The sequence below is a fragment of the Toxotes jaculatrix genome, chromosome 15, assembly GCF_017976425.1.
Source record: "Toxotes jaculatrix isolate fToxJac2 chromosome 15, fToxJac2.pri, whole genome shotgun sequence".
Taxonomy (NCBI): Eukaryota; Metazoa; Chordata; class Actinopteri; family Toxotidae; genus Toxotes; species Toxotes jaculatrix.
Window position 1 is genome coordinate 7,698,312 of NC_054408.1, and position 21,884 is coordinate 7,720,195.

At 41.3% G+C, this 21,884-nt stretch overlaps 1 protein-coding gene across 1 annotated transcript; it reads left to right on the forward strand.

Moving 5' to 3' along the window:
* Nucleotides 1–2,811: 2,811 nt before the first annotated feature.
* impg2a (interphotoreceptor matrix proteoglycan 2a) lies at nucleotides 2,812–21,010 on the forward strand. The gene is made up of 22 exons (XM_041057687.1): nucleotides 2,812–2,890; nucleotides 2,984–3,214; nucleotides 5,128–5,294; nucleotides 5,429–5,454; nucleotides 5,566–5,598; nucleotides 6,184–6,230; nucleotides 6,501–6,559; nucleotides 6,670–6,825; nucleotides 7,870–7,928; nucleotides 8,072–8,092; nucleotides 10,257–10,465; nucleotides 11,925–11,968; nucleotides 12,758–12,908; nucleotides 13,244–14,085; nucleotides 14,250–14,537; nucleotides 14,629–14,848; nucleotides 15,748–15,958; nucleotides 17,303–17,491; nucleotides 18,362–18,563; nucleotides 19,206–19,285; nucleotides 19,762–19,825; nucleotides 20,791–21,010. Exons 1-21 carry the CDS (start codon nucleotides 2,812–2,814, stop codon nucleotides 19,802–19,804), a joined length of 3,357 nt encoding a protein of 1,118 aa, XP_040913621.1. The 3' UTR covers nucleotides 19,805–19,825; nucleotides 20,791–21,010.
* The last annotated feature ends 874 nt before the right edge of the window (nucleotides 21,011–21,884 follow it).

Below are 21,884 nucleotides of genomic sequence, written 5' to 3' on the forward strand. Positions count from 1 at the left end.
TTTTCATAACAAGATGAAGATTAGTGACTGGTAATTAAAACAGAGACTGAGTGTCTGTTGCAAGTGAGTTGATTGATTCCTTTTTATGTATTAGAAATTTTCTTTGGCTCCTGTTCTGCGAGGCCATTTCTTTGATTACCCTTCATAATTCTCTTTTTGACCAGAGGAGCCGACTTTGTTCTTCTTAGGCCTGAAGGCTTAATTTGGAAATGTATTTACATTACAATGCTTGCCAGTATAATCTGTTCAGAGGGTTACATGGTCAGCTTAGGTGTATTTATTGTCTCAGTCTGTCAGATCCCTTCGCAGTCTGACTCGGGAGTAATCCCCCTCCCATTCTGTGTAGCAATGTGCTGCAGGCAGTATCTACATTAGCAAAACTTTATTCGTGATAAGCCCCGTCCGCTGTCTGCTGCACAGAGATTTTCTTACACAGCACAGTTTCTTATTTCATATACAGTATCACTGACGTCTCTCTTCCAGCAATGCACACATACAGAGTAAAGCCACTGTCATATAGACCTACTTGGCGCCTTTGTGAGCTGTCCATGATCTCAGGTTACAGGATCAAGTTCTCACTGGAGTTAAACAAGAGCAGTTAAACATTGTTCAGCAAGCTTTTGCACGGTAGACATGATAGTCCAGGTGTCTGGACAGACACCTGCACTACAAAGAATTCTGTCAGAGCAATCAAACTGAGCTCCTCCTTTGTAACGTTAATCAAGGCACATATTAAAACAAGAGTTTTATTTTTGGATCAGATGGATGGATGGTGCAGAAAGACTTATAAAACTATGTTAACTGCTGGTGATATTTTCTCTCCATAGCAGAGTGAGTATTGGTGGAAAGTAACTAAGTACATTTACTCAAGTACTGTGCTTAGGTGCAGGTTTGAGGTATTTGTACTTTACTTGAGTATTTCCATTTTGTGGTACATTACACAGATATAGTGTTTTCACTCTGTTTATTTAACACCTGCAGCTAAAATAGTTAATTTTACAGATTTTGGTAAAAAAATAAGACAAGTTTATAAAATACAACACACTGATTAAAAATTAAAGCTGAAGCGTCTTTGCACTTTACAAGTGTAGTTGATGCTCATTGTCATATTTCAGTTGATTTAAAATTGTTCAGTTTCACCACAGAGACTTTTGCCCTCTAAACTCAAATGTTTTCATTTAAATGACTTTTTTTTCCTCTCCCATTGAAAACTTCACACCCCCTAGATTTATCTTGTGACCTATTGGAGGGGGCTCGAACCCCCTAGGTTAGGAACTTCTAGATTAAACAACCTTAGTGTCTAGTTAAAATTCAGAACAAGTACTTTCACTTCTGATACAGAAGTGCATTTTGTTGATCCTACTTGTGTACCTTTACTTAAGTAAGATTTTGAATCAAGGACTTTTACTTGTATTGCAAATTTTTCATGTCCCCAGTGAAATATCTCAACATCTACAGGATAGATCTGCACAAAATTGTACAGATGTTCAGGGTTCTTGGACGAAGTGTGATTTTGAATTTTCCTCTAGTGCCACAATGAAGTTGACACTTTTGTGAAATATCTCCACAACCACTGGAAGGAATCTTAATGACTTTAGTGATTCCTGAATTTTTACACCCACCGGGGGAAAATTTCACTTTGCGTTGGTTTGTGACTGGATTTTTGAAAAAAAAAAAAAAAAAAAGCCTCAACTATTCTGTGCACTTTGTGCACATTCACAAATGTTTGATGCTGGATTTAAGACGTATTTTTAGTCACATTTCCCAATAAGTGCATCGTCTCTGAGAAGAGAGAAAATTCCTTTACCACCATCGTGAGCTGACTTACCCCTAAGTTTGTTTAAACTCTCATTACTTGCTGCCTTCTTCTGTCTTTTCACGTACGTAATACAGCTACTTAAAGATGAGAAGAGGCAGATTTCCCTTTTTAAAAACAGGATAAACCCCATAGGCTGAGTTTGGGGTTAAAGGTTGACTCCAGACTAAGCCCATGACTCTCACTGCTGTCAATATATGCATACTGAGAGGATTTCAGTTGCTGCTCCTCATCTGAACACCTCAGCTGCTAAACCAACACATAATCTCTATATTTCTGGGTGGTAGGTGTCTGTGTGGGAGAACTTTTTTCTTTTTTATATAATCTTGTTGCAGTTGGATTGATGATAGTTATTCTTCCATTCAGAGCCCCAGACACATGAGCCATTATGATCTTTGCAAGCTGGATGTGAGTTCTGCCACATGTCCAACTTAAACAGAGTGACCAGGGTTCAAGCCTTTGACTTTGCATTAAGAGTTCTTGCTGAAAACATTAACTCCCAGTTTAATCCCCAAAAAGAATCACTAAACTGTCATAATATCCATACGTATTACTGTGTCTCTGTGCTTGCTGTTGACTCTGTAGCCTTTGTTACCTCCTCTCTGTCCACGTTTCCTCCACACTAAGCGCCCTCCCTTCCCAGCGTTGCTCCAGTAACTTCTTGGCCAGCTCCTCTAAAAGGCTTAGAGTAAACAGGATTAGAGAGCATTAAAAAAATCCCCCTCTCTCCAAGAGCCATCTGCCTATCTACCTGAGCCAGGAGCTGTCCTCTCAGCACCATGGGGCACACCGTTCTTCAGCAGGAAACCAGTGCGTGACTGTATCGTCAAATGATTTCTTGACGGGGTTCTGTTATTTTTCCGCGTCTGGCGAACTCTGAACTATGCAAACTTGTAAGAAGCTGTTCACATCTCTGTTACGTGACTTGAGAGGAAGTACATATCTACTTGATCCTTTTCCGAGTCCACGGATTTAAACACAACCACGGATTTAACATGAGCATCAAATCTTGGAAATGTGTTTTTTATTCTGTTGTATTTAATTTTCTTGTCATATTTTTGGACATAAGGACAGGTATGTATTAACAGTGAACTTAAAAATGTCTTTTCCACTGTTAGCACAGTCATATTTGAGTCCTAAATGTGTTTTCTTTTTGTGGTATCCAAGGTGCAACACTGGAAGGTTCCTCTATGGGGCCTCTAAGTCTGCCTTTTAGTCAGGAGCCTGCAGGGTTTCCAAGCATCGTTCGTGTATCTGACATGAAGGTGTCTCATGAAGGCCACGCAGTTATCTCTCGACGGAAAAGGAACATCCTTTTCCCAAGCGGAGTCAAACTGTGTGCACAAGAGACCCCTGAGCAGGTTGTTGCAAACCATCTGAGCTACTTTCATCTCAGAGGTGAGACTGAACATAAATGAGAGTAGATCACTGTGCACTGTAGACAGACAGTCACACTGTCATTGTCGGGCTGGACGAGGTGTGAGGTGTGAGGTGTGAGGCCACAGTGTCTCCAGTGTGCACGGAATGAATTGTCCATTAAGCAAAGGTGTTAGCCTTTTCTGCATTTACATCAAGGGATCCACCACAGTCAAGCAGAAGAGTGTCAGTCGGCATCTGTGTGGACACAATCACAATTAGGCCTTATGAGATTTGCATCCTCGCAGGATCAGTTCAAGCTAATTACGAACAAAAACTTTTCCTCACGCACCCAAGTGGTGTCGAGCCCTGCAGATAGTTTAGGTTTTATGTGGACATGTTCTGAGAAGTCTACTCTTTAAAAGAGAACTTCACCAATTTAGCATTGAAGGACTCACGATGGACAGTGAAAAAAAATAAAAATAGAAGCAGCAGAACCAGAGATATTAGAGATTGTTTTGTTCTATGCTAGAAGCTGCTGATGTGGTCTTGAGGTTGTAGCCTCAAGCGGAGTAGTACCCCCCAAGAACTGTACATTTAGAAAATTCAGCAGCAGCATTTCTGTCAGATTCTAGGACTATTTATTTTTTAGATAAACAGCTCGGTTGACCCTGGATAATCACAGTAACAGGGGCACTGTTTCCAACCAAAGACACATTGCTGTTGAGTATTTAAAACTTCAAAATTTTAAATATTTAGCTTTAATAATTATAGTTCCACACATAAAATAAGTTACCAAACTGTATATGAAGTAGTTCAAACTAGTTCCAATATGACCAAAAACAACCTTAAGAGAGGTGATTGATAAGTTTGTGGCATAAGGTGGAAGGAGATGTGTTATATAGCTCTCATTACTGGCACGTGCAGTTCAACTCTGCATACTGATTATGCAGAAAGTTTGAAGTTAACAACTTGGACAACATCAGCCCTCGTGCAGTCATCTGCTACCTCGGTCTCAAAGGCTTATCACCCAAGGAGGTCCTTGGCATGATTTAACCTGATTTGGCTCCCTCAGACTGCTACCTCTTCCCAAAGTTGAAGGATGACTTCAGTTGTCACCATTTTAACAGTGATGATGCTGTCATCTGCTGCTGTGGACCACTTTCTGGAGGTCCAAGATGCTGTATGCTCCAAGACCTCTGGACTATGTGTGTAAATGTAGGAGGGAACTTTGTTGAAAAATAAATATGCTTGGTTTTCTATAACTGATTCCTTCTACCTTAGGCCTCAAATTTATCAATCCCCCCTTGTAAAAAAGAATATTGAATGATGTAACTCTCATGATGGTTTTCTTTACACTGAGTACTTTGGTAGTTCATTATGGTGATAATACTTTCTACTTTTACTTAAATACATGATTTGGGTGAATTGACAGGAGACATTTCGATCTCGTATTGTCTAACAAACACTCTGTGGGCAGGTAGATTTAGACAAACTCTGTCTGTTGTCAGTGGCTGTGAAAAGTTGCAGTTTGTTATGTAAGTTAGATTTGGATTTGGGGACAATGATGACTAGTGAAGGAGATTGGAGCATGTGTCAGAGCACCAACTTTGGATCGGTGCCCAGTAGGCTGAGTCATGAGAGGCAGTTATGTCATGAAGTTAACATGGCGGTGGATGTAGATCTGGGTCTCAAAACTTCTAAGTGACAATATATAATTTTGTTAAAGGTCTGTCATTGTTTGAATGACTTAATAGACGTTATAATCCATTTACTACTGAGCCAACACATTGGTCTTTCTTGCCCAGAAGAGCTGTTCACAAGAATTTAATGTGTATTACGGTTCTTACCGAGCTGTAGTGTCACCCAGAGTATAATAATTAGCAAAACATTGCTGTAAATGTGCTCTGTAAATTTGTTTTTAAGTGAATGTTGTCTTTCCCGGGTCCAACCAGTCTGCCAGGAGACCATATGGGAGGCTTTCAAGATCTTCTGGGATCGCCTCCCAGAGCAGGAAGAGTACCAAAGCTGGATGAGCCAATGCCAGGAAGGCACGGTTACAGCACAATATATTGGCAGCTACTTCAGCCAGTCAGAGGAGCACCAGGCTCTGGTTAAAAAGGTTAGTGGATGACTACAGTGATTTAATAAAAGTGGGTACATTAACAGCACAGCACAGAACATAATAAACTTCTCTGCACATTGCTGATACTGTTACTAACAATATATATTCTTGGTTTTTTTTTTCATTTTCAGAGGTTGTCAATGCCAGGTTTGAAAAGGTAAAATAAAACCTTCCCAAGAGCTAACACCCTGATCCAAACACACATTTCTGGTCTCATTATAAAAAAGTCTGTGTTTTGTAAATGTGTCATTCTTCCCACTATCTGTAGTGAGCCCACCAGGTCCTGGCAGCATATGTGCAGGTAAGGTTGTCAAGACTCTTCAACCTTACCTGTTCATATTCCCGCTCATCAGTTACCACACGACTTCTGACGTCTCATGTTCATTTGTTTTTGTTTGACCGTTGTGTGTTACTTGTGTGTCTTAGACTTGGATACTAATATCCAAGTTTGCCTGTAGTGTATTTGCTTTAAAGGATAACGCTGGCATCATTTTATGTTTTTATTGTTTTCAACAAATACCACAAAAAGCCCGAAATATTAATTTATCTCGCTAAAAGTTTTGTCTGTGCAGCCACAGCCTGAAATAGTTTATTATAACTATAGTAAAACACACAACATTGGAGCCGTTCAACCTATTTGGCTGAAACAGCCCTTTTTTAGCAAAAGAGTTTATTGTTTTTGTTTTTTTTTTTTGGGGGGGGGGGGGGGGGGGGGGGTTGATTTAAACATTTTTTTAAAAATTAAACAACCCTAGTCTTATCCTTTAAGTCTCTACCCACAGTGTTCATCGCCCTTTAAAGGCTGTGTACTGTACTTCCTCTTTATTTTTAATTATTCAGCAATGTGACATCAGTTTTGTTGAAACCATTTTCTGCTTTTTCACAGCACTCCAACGCCAGTCACATCGGAAGCTGCTGAAGCTCCCGAGCTAGGTTAGTGACGCTTCTGACATCACCTCTAAACGACACTGTTAGCTGTAGCAAAATCACATTAAGACTCTGTTTTCATGCAAGCAGCTCGCCATAGCAGCACAAGAATCACTTGAGGCCACTTCAGCCTGAGATTTATGCCGTACTCTGGGATTAGGACAGTCTAATCCATACAGCCATCAGGAATCAATTGCCAAAGGTTTAAGCTCACATCCACTTTAAATAAACCAGCAACCTCTTTTTTTTTTTTTTCACATGATCTCAACTACTCAGAAGACGTAGCTAAAGGAGAGGAAGCAGCCACCATTGTCCCAGAGGTGGAGGACAGTACAGTGAGTGAATACAAGCTCACCCATTTTATCATTATTTTTTAAAATAATTTTTCACTGTATGTATATGCACCTGTATTTCAATTCAACTTTATCTCTTTCTGGTGGCGCAGCTGGACAATGACATTGCCTTGCAGCCTCCCACACCCACTTTGCTGGAGCAGGTGGTGGAGCTCAGCATCCTCCTGACTGGAGAGGTGTACAGCGACGACCTCAAGGATCCGGCCAGCCTGCAGTTCCAAACGCTCAGCAGACAGCTCGCTGAAAAGGTTTGTCTCTGGCTCAGTCTCCTTCTTTCTGTCGCTCTTTATGACTCCCCTCAGTGCTAATGTATCTTGGCTGTGGCCTGGACCTGCTGTATGTCCTGGTTTATGGTCTATGATGGATGCATTGTTAGCTTTAATAACACGCACTTTAACTGCAGCAGTAGTTAAACCCTTACACAGGGGTTCAAAAATCACAGATTTTATGGTACACATTTGGTTTTGGTGAAATAACTATGTGCTGAGAATACAGCTTTATGATGTGTCTTGGGAACAGATAAACTTCTGCACATACACGTGTTTGCACAGGTACTCACCTTTGGACGCAACTTCAGTGGTTTTACAGGTGATTGGAAAATTCAGCAAATTTCTTTTGCTACTTTTACCTGGCAGTCAGCGTGCCACACAAATGCAGGGTGTACACAAACACACACAGCTTGTAAATAAACAACATATTTAGCATGTTTGATTTTGTGTCTGCAAAGGAAGTAATTTCTCCTAATTGCTGACCTGTTTTTTATTTCCTGATTTGCATATCTTCACATATACCAACACACACACTGCATACACACAAGCTCATGTGCCTTTAAGGGATTAAAGTCTATGTGGAGGAAGTGGAGTGGAGGAGAGGACAGGCACTGGAGGCTCAGAGGTATTTACTGAGTGTAGAGAAGGAGGGACTGGAGACAAAAGGCCCTGGAGACCTTTTTGCATCCTCCCTCTCTGATCGATTAAATGAACTGGGTCAGTGAAATTGCAGAGGAGTTTATGTATTGTTTTCTCTCAGAACATAGAAGCAAGGCCTTGTGGACCAATAAAAACAGTTCCTTGCGAACAGATCATTGTGCAGTAGTTCGCCTGTTGAGGATAATGATCTGGGCCACAGCACAAAAGACTCAACCTCTTTCAACTACTTCTAACAAAATTAGCCCTTTTGGAACAATAAATCGGATTTATTTTGCCAAGCAAGTTCATCGTAACCCTGTCTAAATAAGAAACAACCTCTCGCTGAGGCTTGTTTGTGATGCCTGGTCATCTTTGTCTTTACAGATAGAGGATGCTCTGGAGGGGCTTCCTGGGTTTAAGAGTGTGTCTGTGCTGGACTTCAGGTCAGTCTCTCTGCTGTAGTTTTTTTTAGGATGGTTCTGGACTAAACAGCTGTCCTCACATTGTGGCCAAAGCTACCTGATCTTGTAGTATAACACATTTTCAGCTCTGCAGGCATTTAACAGCTTTTCCTTGTTTTATGTAGGCCCCAGAAAGACACGCATGGGTGAGTCATCAGGACAGGCTGTGGTAGTTTGACCTTGAATAGTTCTCCCTGTCCAGTCTCGTATTTAAGCACACAGATCCCTATCAACCATTCCTTAGCTGGACCAGTGTGTGTGTGTGTGCGCGTGCATGTGTGTGTGTGCGTGCGTGCGTGCGTGTGTGTGTGTGTGTGTGTGTGTGTGGCGTCACCTTCATCTCACACTGTGTTTACCTGTGAGCGTGGGCACGTGCTAAGATGTGTCACTAGTTGCCTTTGTTAATGGTCTTAGTGCAGTCACTCACCTGTTAAGTGGGATCAGATGGGTCCAACCGAGTGAGCAGGTGCTCTTATATAGAGACGATTATCGGGGCTTTATGACCTCACCAATCAGCCTGTGGTAGAGGGATGGAGAGAAGAGAGATGTGGTGCTGTTTGTGCCTGGTGGAAAAAAAAGAGCAAAGAACAGGAATTCAAAAAGGAACAGAGTGAAAATAGCTGGTAATACTTTGACAGTTTTTCATGTTGCTTTACAACCAGTGGAGGAAGCATTCAGATGCTTTAGTGAAAATAGCAATACCACAGTGCAAAACCAGTAATTTCCAAGAAATAGTCTGGCACATAACCCTTGGTAAAGCAGCAGCTTTTTTTTTTTATACTTCGGTTTTGTATGAATTAAATAACTGAATGAATTAAACAATGCATATTTTATAAATCAAATGTTTTGTATGTAAAACCTTAATCTGCAAAGTAAGTGAAGCTGTAATGTACACTCATTCATACAATTAGCCAACTAGCCAATGTGGAAAATCAATGTTTACTTGCGATTTACTTTGCCTGTTGCAAGCCACCTCTGCTCACTACAAGTAATATTCAAAGAAATTTAAATATGCATGTCTTCCACTATTTAAATTTGTTGTTGACCATACTTTGCAAACTATATAGCCATAATTGTGCAAACATGTAAACATTAAGTACACTGAGAAATATATTTCCACTTTCCCACAGTGATGCTGTGATTGGTGTTGCATACCGCTGCATACTGCAGATCCCAGGGTACAGCAGGAGTAGTGCTCTGTCTGCCTCTGCGTGACACTAAAGGGGGGAAAATTGGATTTCCTTCTAAATGGGGCCGATTGTGGGCCGGCACGTGCTCATCTATCTGCCAGAAACCCCACAAACTAGGTCAGAGTGGTGGGCTCCCAGCAGTCAAATAAAAGCTGATAGATGCTTTTTTCCACAGCCTGGAATTTCATGTGAGATTTCCATGTTTATTATGATGATATTGATCATTCTGCTGACTCGGCCGTTTTTGGCCTATATAGTCAAACTCCTGCATTCCAAGCCGGAGTAAATCACTCGAGTCATCAGTCATCTGTAAGCGCGCTACAACTCTTTTAACAAGTATGACGTTAAATCACACTAATGCCTGAGAGATTTTCAAACTCTTAGAGAACTGCTCTCTCATCCAGGAGACATTTCTTTTCCACCTTCTTATTGTAAGAATATACATAAATATAGGATAAAATGGCGTTCAGTTTAAACTTTGCACTAGTGTATGAGCTGGAAAATTTCCTCACCAAGTTTGTATTATAAAATTGAACAGGAAACCCTCTCCTGTAACTCAACAACTGCTATGAAGGTGTCCTTGAGCAAATCACTCAACTCCTTTATTTCTCTAGTGGAAAAGAATAATCATGGTGGATAAGGGCTTTTAAATAGAGAGATTAGGGCTGGGGAGTATGGCTGGAATTAAAATACCAATATGAATAAATACCAATGAATACCAATATGAATAAAAAAAGTGAGATTGAAAGTTCATTTTTGACCCTGGAAACAGCTGAAACGGAGTAAGAATGAAAACCATAATACCAACAAAAATACTGATGATAAAAGAGCTTAACAGACACAACTGAGACACTGTAGAATCCAGTTGATTCTACAGTGTCAGGTCTCCTGTATAAATTAAGTTGTAGAAAGAGAAAATTTATCAAGCTTATTTTTAATGAAATCTTTTCTGAAGACAGAAATTTTTTCCTCTTGGAAATTCCCCAGCATTCTTGTTTTTTTCATGCTCGAAAACATTCATTTGGTTCAACAGAATTTAATCAAATATTGAGTTATTTCCCATCTTTGAGATTATTCCACATGTGGATGTGCTGTAACCACTACATATATGTGTTTTCAGGCTGGATGCAGTGGTTGTGGACTATGCTGTCACAGTGGTGGTGGATGGAGCAGGGGTGAGCAATGAACAACTGGACTACCTGACCTTGCAGTCGAACCGGGTGGAGAACTCGTACCGTGAGGTCAAGGAGCGCCCCACGCTGGTGTACACCATCAGCGAGGTCAAAAACTTTGTCACTGAAGCCCTGCATAACAACGAGCTAGAGAGTGGTAAGACCATGGCCGGTGCATGACTGCTGGGCTTTCTATAGCAGAACACACACACATGCCTCTTTTAGATATTTTACAGATATTTATTTTATTGGCATCACAGTCACTGGGAGCACCTTTTGGCAGGTAATGCATGCAGTGCAAAGCAAAGCTCCAAATTGTCATATTAAATAAGAGAACACAGCAGACCCAGCCCCGATATTACAATGTATGCTACAGCACTTGAGAAAGCATTCCGGGGTTTTAATAGTCTCATCTGTTTCTTATTTGTCTGCTTTTTATGTCAAAGCGGACAGACACATATTTCTAACAGGTTTCAGCTCAAAAGTGGGCCATTTTTAATGAACAAATAACAGAGTCATCAGTTAAAGGATCTGTGTATTTATTCTGTGCTACATTTAAATCCTTGTCATTACCACAAATGGTCTGCAAAGTAGAACTCAGCAAAAACAACGTTTGAAATCCGAGTCCTCAGGGTTTTTTGGCTTTTCTTTAATCCTTCATTTTGGCTCACACGCCGTGGATCTTACTCTTATAACATTGCCAGACTCCCAACAGTTTTCTAAATTGATGACAATCAGAAATCCAATTTTTTTTATTCCACACGTTCTTCTTCCTTGTCAAAACCTGTCGGCCGCGTTGCCCACAATGCAATTCAGCTGCTGCTGCTGGTGTGTTATGGTAAACGAGCTACAAGTACTGTGAGCTTACGTGTTCTTTATCTCATGGAGATAATGGCGGGACATAAGGCAATCCGAGTGGCTCCGGTTTCACATGTGGAGTAGCGCTTCCTGATACTTGTAAACAGACTTTGATGTGTAATGTTGGCAAAGTTCCCCTTTAATTCACAGTCACTATAGATACGAAAGTAACACACACACACACACACACTGAGCTGCACACACAGCTGCATTTGTTAGATTTGGACAGTCAGTAAGTAGGTTAGCTACCTCCTACTTCTGGCCAGGGCTGTTTTCCAGAGATGTGAAGAAACTGAAGGATGTGATAATGTCTATACCATCTCCCCCTCGAGTGAGATCTCTCCCCGCTTGTGTTTTTGAGAGAATGCGTGTCATTAGTTTAGTGTGTTAGAGAGCTCCCATGGAGATGGATGCCATCTAATGCTCACATTAGTTATAGGCCACGACATGTGAAATGATGGCTAAACGTTCTCATATGGCTGACATGTGTGGCTGGGGAACTTAAAGGCACAGCTTCGCTTTTGTTTTGCTAATAGCCTTAGTTCACGGTGGATGATATTCATTCCAGATTTTAGCACTGATTTGTAGATGTTTACCCCTGAAGGTAACACTGTCAGAGTGAGGGCTGTCAGTGCTAAAACAGTTACAGTTAAAAAGATTTTCTAGACTCTGACAGGCCAGATTATTTAGGCTATTTGGCACATTTGCCTTTTGTGTGTCACTTTGTATTAATATTTGTTTCCCCTCTGGTTTCACAGTGTCTGAGATCCCTGAATCTGTCAACACTGCAGACGGAGCCATGGTGAGTAACAAGTTACCCCCACGACTATCATGACAACAATCTCTCTCCTGGCTCTCCAGCGATTTTGAGCTCTGTAAAGCTGATCAATCACTTTTGTTTGAGGAAGCTGACAGGCTGTAGTGTGATTGATGTTGCGATAACCTGTAACTGGCTTGTGATGTTATCCAGACCACGCCAGTGGAGGTAGAGGATGAGTTCACGAGCTAGGATAAAGTGAAGCTTTGAGGATTAGTTTGGCTCTTGCTATAATAATCCACCTCTATTCTGGGGCAAAGGCTACAGTGCACTTCACCACAGCTAGTCAGGAAGAGAGACCGCACATGTGAGCTCATTCAGACAAGTAACACTATCTGAAGTCTGTCTTTATTTGTGCTCCGAGTTCTTTGATGATAATGAGAGTTTGCGTTAAATGTGTCTGCTGGTTCACTTTATAGCTCAGCTTGCCAAGTGATTAATTTGACTCATTAAATGAACTGGGAGAGTTTGGCAAACTTCTCATCTGTAATTGAGTCACAGGCAAGAGAAGAGAGCTACTGTGCCACCGAAGCACTTTGCTGCCCCGGTTTCGATTTTGAACATAAAAGATGCAGCTGCTGTTTTTCTTTGAGGTAATAGTAGACTTGTGGAGCCTGCAGAATGCCACAAAAATAACTATAGACTTTTACAGGTCAGTCAATACATTAATACATTTAAAAAGTTATTATAGGATGCATTTTTCTGATTTATGAGTAAACTCAAAGGAAGTGTAGTGCCAAACAGTTCAGATAACAAAGCCTGTTTGCAATGCAGGTCAGTGTTGTCGATGAGCCACCAGAGGTCACGATCCCAGAAGAGGACGCCAAAGACGACGTCCTTCCTGAAAATGACGTCATTGTTCTGGAGGAGAGCACTGTTGTATCTCCTGCTCCTGTACTGACCACCACTGCACCTGAAGCTGACAGTGAGTGTTAATCCTGAACACAAACATACTCACCTGTGCAATTTATCTTCCTTTTCTTTCTCACATCTGCCTTTTTCTATCCAGTTTTTCAGAAATGACTACACACCAAACAATATTAAAGCTTCCAACCACTTTCTATTTGCGCTTAACCCACTTAGTGGGGAAGATATGGGTGATTTTCAGTATCTTTTAGATCTTCAATAGAAATCTTTCAAATCTTAAATAAAATATTTTGTCTGGTTTGCTAGATAGATCTGCGGGCTCTGGAAAAAGGTACCCAGTTTCTAAAAAGCAAGACCAACAGGCAAAGTGAGTTCTCATCTTTGTTTTTCCAGGCATTGAAGAGGAGGGTCTGTTGCTGGAGGACACTGTGCAGACTCCTGCTGTGGAGAAACCCCCACCAGGGGAGCTTCCAGCTGAACTTCCATCTCCTGAGCTGCCAGAGGAAGTCACACTGCCTGAACCACCGGTGGAGATCGAGGCCTCTGGCTCAGGCACGGGCGACCTGGAGGACCTGCTTCAGCCAACTGCTGCCACAGGAGAAGAAGAGGACACTGCTTCAGAAGATGGACTGATAACAGAAGATGCTACTGTAGACACAGATGCTATATCTGAAGCTGACACAAAGCAGGCAGAAATTCCAGAGGTGCTGGAGATCTCCACAGTTGCAACCGAGACCACAGAAGACAAAGACTTGGCTGCCTTAGTCCCACCTCCTGAGGCTGTGGATGTGGCGAGCGAAGCATCAGAACCAGAGGCAGCCGAAACGGGTCTGCTTCCTGTTGATGAAGAATCGGTGGGGTTTGAAGATTCAAACCCCACCGATGCTCCACCTGCAGATGAGGTGATAATCCCAGAAGATGCAGCCATAAATGTGGTAAATCCTGAACCATCTGAAAATGGCGAGGAATCGGTGAGTGAAGATCCAGAAACCCCTGAAGCTCCGGTTGTAGAGAAAGAGGTCCCAGAAGCTCCTGAAATCTTAAGAGAAGATCTCACAGAGGATGAGATCTTACTGGTGAACAAGGATGAACCAGAACCACCAGTGACATATTCTCTGAGTCCTGTCGAACCAACCGCGCTGTCTCCAGAGAGGGAGTCACCTTTCACCCTTATCTCTGAAGTTAACTCTGCCCCCGAGGAGCAACCTGACGAATTCATCCCCACATTGGTGGAGGTAAAGCAAAAAAAAAAAGAAAAAGAAAAAAAGAAACAGGATTTGTAATTTTAATTTCAGTTTAAATGTTGAGCAATTAAAACACCTCTGTAAGACAAACAGAGTATTGTTGTACCCCAGTTAGAGGTGCCATTTCAAAATCAGTCTACTTCCTTTTTCCCCAGATCCAGACCTCTAACGAAGGCTTGGATGATTTTACCAATGGAGACCAGGGCTTTGATATAGTTCATTATGGTTATGGTTTGATTAACCACACAGAGGAGGGCAGCACTGGATTCCCTTTTGGTGTGGCACACGGCACAGACCAGGCCAGTATTGCCATGCCTGTGAACCCTGGACGAGCACTGATGGTGTTTTTCAGCCTGAGGGTGACCAACATGATCTTCTCAGAGGATCTCTTTAACAAGAGCTCCCCAGAGTACAAAGCTTTGGAGCAACGCTTTCTAGAGCTGGTAAACTTCTCACAATTGCTCGTGGTTATCATTATTCTGTTGAATCACTGATTTATAAAATTAAACCATACTTTTTAAAATCTTTCCCCAGCTTGTGCCCTACCTGCAGTCCAACCTGAGTCACTTTGAGAACCTGGAGATATTAAACTTCAGGAACGGCAGCATTGTGGTCAACAGCCGGATGAAGTTTGGGAAACCTGTGGCTCGTGGCGTCACCACCACTGTCTATCTGATCCTGGAAGATTTCTGTAACACAGCCTACCAGACCATGAACCTGGCCATTGATAAGTACTCTCTGGATGTTGAGTCGGGTGGGTGTTCAATGTATGTACGCAGTGGTCAAGACAGTCATTAGTATTTACAGTATTGACAGTATTTAATTTCAGGGTGGTATTGATCTTTTCGTTTGACTGTGAGAAAGTAAAGAGCGTATTTCCTAAAATGTCAAACTATTGCTTTAATGGGTGTGATCTAAGAACACTGCTCGGTACAGTAACCACATTGTGTGAAAGGGTCTGGGGAATTGCTGTCGTGACACTTGAATGTCACGGTCGCATCAGCTTGGATGGGATAATCGGTGCTTCCCTGGACCGCTGCCAATCTAACGCACACCATTAACCGCCCTTTCAATGACTGATTGCAGTGTGCAGCCCTGGCATTTCACAGTGTGTATTATGTCCCTTTCATTTTTATAATATAGCTCAGTTATGGACCCAGCGTGACATTTCCTGTACACTTTTCATCACTTCCACATGTGGCATCTAACTCCAGGCTTCTGTGTGTGTGTGTGTGTGTGTGTGTGTGTGTGTGTGTGTGTGTGTGTGTGTGTGAGAACATCAGTCAGCTTGTAATCGGCCATTCATGATACCAGTGAATCATGCTTGTGTTTACAATCATAGCTGAGCTGTCATAATCAGTCTGAGTCACAGCCGGAGCACAATGCTGGATCTCTTTGCATTAAGTTATCCTAGCTCCGTATTCACCACACAGATATGAGAGTGGTATAGATCTTCTCACGTAAGTCTCGACAAGAAAGTAAATAAGTGTGTTTTACTAAATGTTAAACTATTTCTTCAAGTCTGTTACCTTTTTTTTTAAATTTGGGGCATATTCTCAATCTTTTGAGATGATGAAGTTGAAGGAATTTACTCCTTTGATCAAGCTGCTTGTTAGTTTTAAGTCAACACTTTACTGTTTCTGTAACCTCCAGGTGACCAGGCCGACCCCTGTAAGTTCCAGGCGTGTAACGAGTATGCCGAGTGTAAGGTGAACAAGTGGTCGGGGGAGGCAGAGTGTGTCTGTAACGCTGGCTACTTCAGCGTGGACGGCCTGCCCTGTCAGAGTATCTGTGAGCTGCAGACTGACTTCTGCCTCAATGACGGCAAGTGCGACATCATCCCAGGCCAGGGAGCCATCTGCAGGTAGGTGGGGATTAGGGGAAGCGATCTGAATGTGTGCGGGAAGGAGTGCGAGTTTGCAGGGTTTGAGAGGCCAATGCTTCATCACGTAACGCTAAACAGATTTGCAGATGTGACGGCAGTTCATGCAGGAGGAGTCTTAGCTTCTAGTTTTAAAAGTTGGGTTATTTGGCTTGAATGTTTATCATGTGGAGACGAGAAATGTCCAGTGAACTCCAAACCTTTGTTTGTTTGCTTTTTTTCCCCCTCACACACTTAGGTACTCGTGTTCTATCCAAATGACCTATACTTATGAACAACTAAATGGAAAAAAGATTTTGTTTTACACTTGAGTTGGCTGCAAAAAACCATTAACCAACTTCAAAGATTTATATTTTTGGCCGAGATCAAGATTTAAAATGAAAATTAGCAAACTTTTGGCAGCCAACTATGTTAAATTATTTACATTGTCAGGCATTAAATGTACTGTGCATAAATAAAAACGAATACCCTTAGGGCATAATTGCTAAGATCTGATCATATTGTTCTACTTTTCAGCTGCAACACAAATATTTTTTGTTTAATGAAACATTGTGCATGACACAATGTTACAGCCCCACTCATATCACTGGAATGCCTTGGATCTTTTGATTTTTCCAGGCTTTCTTGTAATTATCTAAAAAAAAAATATATATATTCTTGTGTATTCATGTGTTTCCATGTCCAAACAAACATTTGCATTGGTTTATGAGTCTAAGATGATGAGCCAGTGATCTCAATCAGTGACAGAAACATGTCCTCTGGCTCTACTGAGGCTGTTGTATGTCGTAAGCTTTAACTTGAGTGATAATGAACAGACACATAAGAGACTGTGTGCCAAGATGAGTGCTAACCTTTGTTTCACACCCACTACCACATCATAAAACATGCAGGCAGCTCCAGATGCTGTTAGATTGTTTTTTTACTTCTCGCTGTCCAGCTGAAAGTATTGCATTGTTCCATGGAGACAGGAAACAAACATCTGAAGAGTTTTTATTATCATTATTATTATTCCAAAACATGGCAATGATGATTTAATGACACATCTAGAATGTTACAATGGTAGACTTCATATTAACTATGTCAAGACAAAATATAAACCTTTTTCTTACACTGTTTAATCATCCAACAGAGAATAAAAGACCCAAGAACAGTGATGAGTGTGTAACATTATGTTCTTCTGCTGTTTAATGAATTCTTAAAGAGTTTTAAAAAGGGAATCTCCATCTGTTTGTGTTCTTCAATCTCCTGTTTTTGGTCATCACATCCACATGGTTCTAGATAGAAACTGTTCAATGAGATTGTGACAAATTTCCATCGTCATCTCAGGTGTCGCGTTGGGGAGAACTGGTGGTACCGAGGAGAACACTGTGAGGAGTACGTATCTGAGCCGCTGGTGGTCGGCATAGCAATCGCCTCAGTAGCTGGCTTCCTACTGGTGGCCTCCGGAGTGATCTTCTTCCTGGCCAGGACGTTACGGGATCAGTATGACAAGGATGAGTCGGAGGACCCCATTAGGTGAGGAATACCTCTCAATTACCATACACTGCCCACTGAATGCAGCTGAAACGAAGTTTTAGAACCAGCAGAAACAGAATATACAGTATATGTGATACTGACATACAAAGAAAATGTCATTTCTAAATTAAAAGATGGAGAAAATTTAAAGGTAAAATATTATTATACTCCATATACATATAACCTTCATCACTCAGATTGGGAAGATGAACAGTATATGATGAATTAATCAGTCAGATTTTTTTTCAACCCGCAGAAGCTGTTAACTCCTTTCCTCTGTATAAACAAAAATTTTTTTTTTTTTTTTTTTTGATGGTGAACAGAAACACATAACTTTAGTGTGTCTGAAAACGTACTCACTCGTAATTTGCTTTATATTAAAGGGGTCTGGCTATTTTCTTGGGGGGACAGAATAACTTGAGACAACTTGAGACATCCCATGACTCTATGTTAGACATTATCCACTGCACCATCTCCTCACTGTTCTTAACTTACAGCAGTAGTGTGGCCACCGCCCTCTCCCTCTTCTGTCCTCTTTTAGTCCCTTCTTCACATTTTCTGTCTTTTGCCGGCACTCTCACATATACACAAAGCATCTGTTAGCCATACCTCTTTGTGTTGTGTGTGTGTTTATCTGGCCTGGTATGACTACAGCCTGCAGAGAAACACTGTGTTAACCTTTGCTAACTGATCAGATATGGTGTTGATCTATTTCCAAACAGCCTTAAACACCTAACACAAGAAGCTGTGTGATAGTCTGGCGTCTGACTGAGATACAAAGATGTAAGGTTAAGAAAGGTTAATCAAATCGTGTCACTTCATCATCCTGCCTCTACAGCAGGACTGATCTCTCTGTGTGTTGTTTTGCAGGCGAGCAGAGAGTCTCCCATCTCTAGAGAGGGCGACCAAATACAATCCCATGTATGAGAGTGAGGCCACCACAGGCTACAGCCACTACTACCGCCGCTATCCTGAAGCTCCACTGTACAGCAGTGCCAGCGCTGAGGCCTCCACTGACTTCAGCAGTGAGGAGATACGACACATCTATGAGAACAGTGAACTCACCAAGGAGGTGTGTGTTTCCGTGTGTGGGCTGGTCTACCCTGTTTGATTTAGAGTAGATGTCTTAGCCACATTAACAAAGCCTTTACTGTTTTTTTTTTTTAATTCAGGTTAATGAAAATGTTTGTGCTGTGTAACTGGCTATGTTGACGTGTAAAATAAATGATCACAAAGGAAGTTAGAGACAACTAAATGATGCCTTTTTAAATTTATTACGTTTTAGGATTTATAGGATTTTAGGATTTTAAAGATCTGTTTTTGGAGGATGTGCTAGGGGATATATTTTTCCAGTCTGGATGGTTGACTGAAAAAACATTTCCCTGCCTGCACTTGCACTGAACTGCAGATAGGGAAATTTCTTGGTAAAAGCCATCTGGATGCCAGTTCTTGACCCAAGGTAGGGTTAAGGTTACACAGGGCACATCTCATCTCTGTCCCTTCCCACACCCAAGTTTTACCTGAAAAGAATCTACATTGTGAACTCTTAGACTGCAAACCTGTTCCTGTCACAAACTGCTTTTGCATCCTTGGAATAAGAAAGTCATTTTTTGGTGTAATGCTGTGTTTTGATTGAGCCACAGCCTGTTCAGTTTACAGTTTATCTGCATGTGATGTAATGTTCCCTCCTGACTGATATCATGTGTTTCTGCAGGAAATCCAAGACAGGATACGCATCATTGAACTCTACGCTAAGGACCGGCAGTTTGCAGATTTTGTACGGCAGCATCAAGCGTGAGTGCCTCTTTTGTTTTTCCCCTTTTAGACTGCGATGAGATAAACAGCCCAGGCAGGATATGAGGAATAAGGGAAGTGAGTCTGAGATACAGGAGGCTGACAAGATTGGAGTGAAAAAAAGGGTTAGTTTGGTACTTAAGAGCTGGAGGAGATGAGGAGTTCAAGCCATGCCAAACCGGTGGGGAGACAGATTTATCATTACTAAATCTTTGCCAGCCAGGCCTGAAGCTGATGCAGTGAGACAGAAACCATTACGAGACACAGACATTCCTTTGTCTACCAACAGTTTCGTGCGTCAGTGCGTCTGAATGTAATGGCGGTGATGATTTTAAGTCGTTTCTGGCTGAAGAAGCCTTTTCTCTGTGCCATGGAGATCCTTTGTACCAGAGTTCTGTTGTGGCCACTTGTTTGTGTTTGTAAACAAGGAAAGATGTAATCCAGCGTGTTTGTGTTTGTGTCTTTATGTGCTGCAGTGTCCTGGATACCCGCAGAGAGAGCTCTTCTACACAGACATGAAACTCCGCTGTGAACAACAAGGTATTCCCTCTTCATTCGTTGACTGTGTAGTAGTTTTTTTAGTTTCAGTGACAGTACAGTCCCCCTCGAGATCTTTGGGATTGGGATGAAGAGACAATACCAAACATTTACCAATATTAGCAGACATTAATTATGAACATGTCAATTATGTATCTTTTTCAGTCAATAGATATGGAAAATTGAGCTCAACAGGAAAACACCTAGAGTGAGATAGTAAACCTTAACACTAGAGCTACCAAAGGCCATAGATTTAACAAAATCTGCCTTCTAGCACCTCTAATGCGAACTGATTCAAATCACCTTTGTTTAACCTTAAAAAGTAGTGGAAAAATGTCAGATTTAAGTTTTATGGAGGTTTATGTATGGGGCTATGTTTTTTTCTTGCAAAGAGCAGTTGGCAGGACACTACCAGAGACTCCAGGAGGTTACTGGTCAAGCCAAGAAATAGTCTGGCAAAAATGACAAACTGTCATTTTTATGCTTCTGGTTTCTGTACAGATTGTTTCCTTCTGGGCAGTGCCAGTCTAGCTCTCTCACCCTTTTTCCAGTCTTTATGCTAAGCTATGCTAAGAGGTGCTCCAGCTTCATATTAAGAGTGGTATCAGTCTTCTCAGCTAACTCTCAATAAAAAAGTGAATAAGCATAATTCCCAAAATGTTGCTTTATTACTCTAAAGGTTGCATCTTTAGTGGGCAAACGGAGTATTGCTCCCAAAATAAAGATAAAACAAGCGATATAGAACATTTTCTGTAAATTCAGTGAATATTAGTTATTAGCATTATATATAACATGAAACAACAGATGTTTTTCTGTTGTCAAGTGATGTATATCATTATATCACACAGCCCTGATATGTAACATACTCTACACTATAGATGTTAGCACACATCTTCTGCTTCACAGAAACATGCCTCTGTGTTAAAAAAGTGAAGCTCCTTGTCAAGACCTTTTTCTTCTTGGCCAAGGTTCTCAGATCCTGGACTGCACTGTTTAAAAGGACCGTCATTCAGTACACTATTATTATCCCATTGAAGGGCCCCTCTCTGCGTCTGTCCCTGCCTGTGTAGGCAGAGGTGTTGACTGTTCTTCTTCCTTCCTTGGTGCCTTCTCTCGACCGGGTGAGCTGACTGTGACATCAAGGGACGTGTTTTGCTGCTCATCTACTGGATGTCTCCCTTTGGGGAAAACTGGACCGCATCCTATTACTTGAAATGTTGACAGACACGTAACAATACTGTGTAGTACTTCTGCTTAGTGGTATAATGGTTTTGTTTCGTCGTATCCTATTTGTCCATTCTTAAAAGGGAAGAACATAAAACTGTAAATATGTATATAGTGTTACTGTAAGGATGTTTGCTAGTTAGGACATTGTTTTTAGTTTTCTGTGCTCTCTTGTCTCTCCAAAGCTCAAATGGACTCTTTAGGTCTTCCCAGAGAGGCACTGAGAGAGTTGCTGCTTTTTTAGTCAATGGTGCTATCTTAATTTCAAATACTCTTTGAAATGTAGTGGTCTATAATGACTCGTTTTACAATTTAAAAGCAACACCAAAGGATAAACTCTGTATACCAGAGTACTACTGTGCATGAAAGGAATAGTTCAACAATTTGAGAAATATGACCATTCCCTTTCTGGCAGAGAGTTAGATGAGAAGATTGATTGAACTCTCAATCTCAGTCTGTAAATACGAAGCTTCAGTCAGCAGTCAGCAGCCTAGCATAGTGCAAAGAGTGGAAATGGGGAAATTGCTAGTAGAAAGTAGATACTGGACTGCAGGCTAACTGTTTCCCCATGTTTGGAGTCTTGGTGTAAAGCTGAGCAAAACAGCTGCTGGCTATGGCCTTATATTTCATGCACAGATATGACAATGGTATTGATCTTCCCATGTAAATCTCCACCAGAAAGCAAATAAGTGTATTTCGCAAAATGTCAAACTCTTCCTTTAAGGTGGCCAAATTTAGTGCAAGTGTATGTGTTGTACCATTCATCAATGCAAAAGCAGCATTTCACAACCTGAACTATAATTGGAAGGTTATTCCAGCTACTTTTCTACTGGCAGGT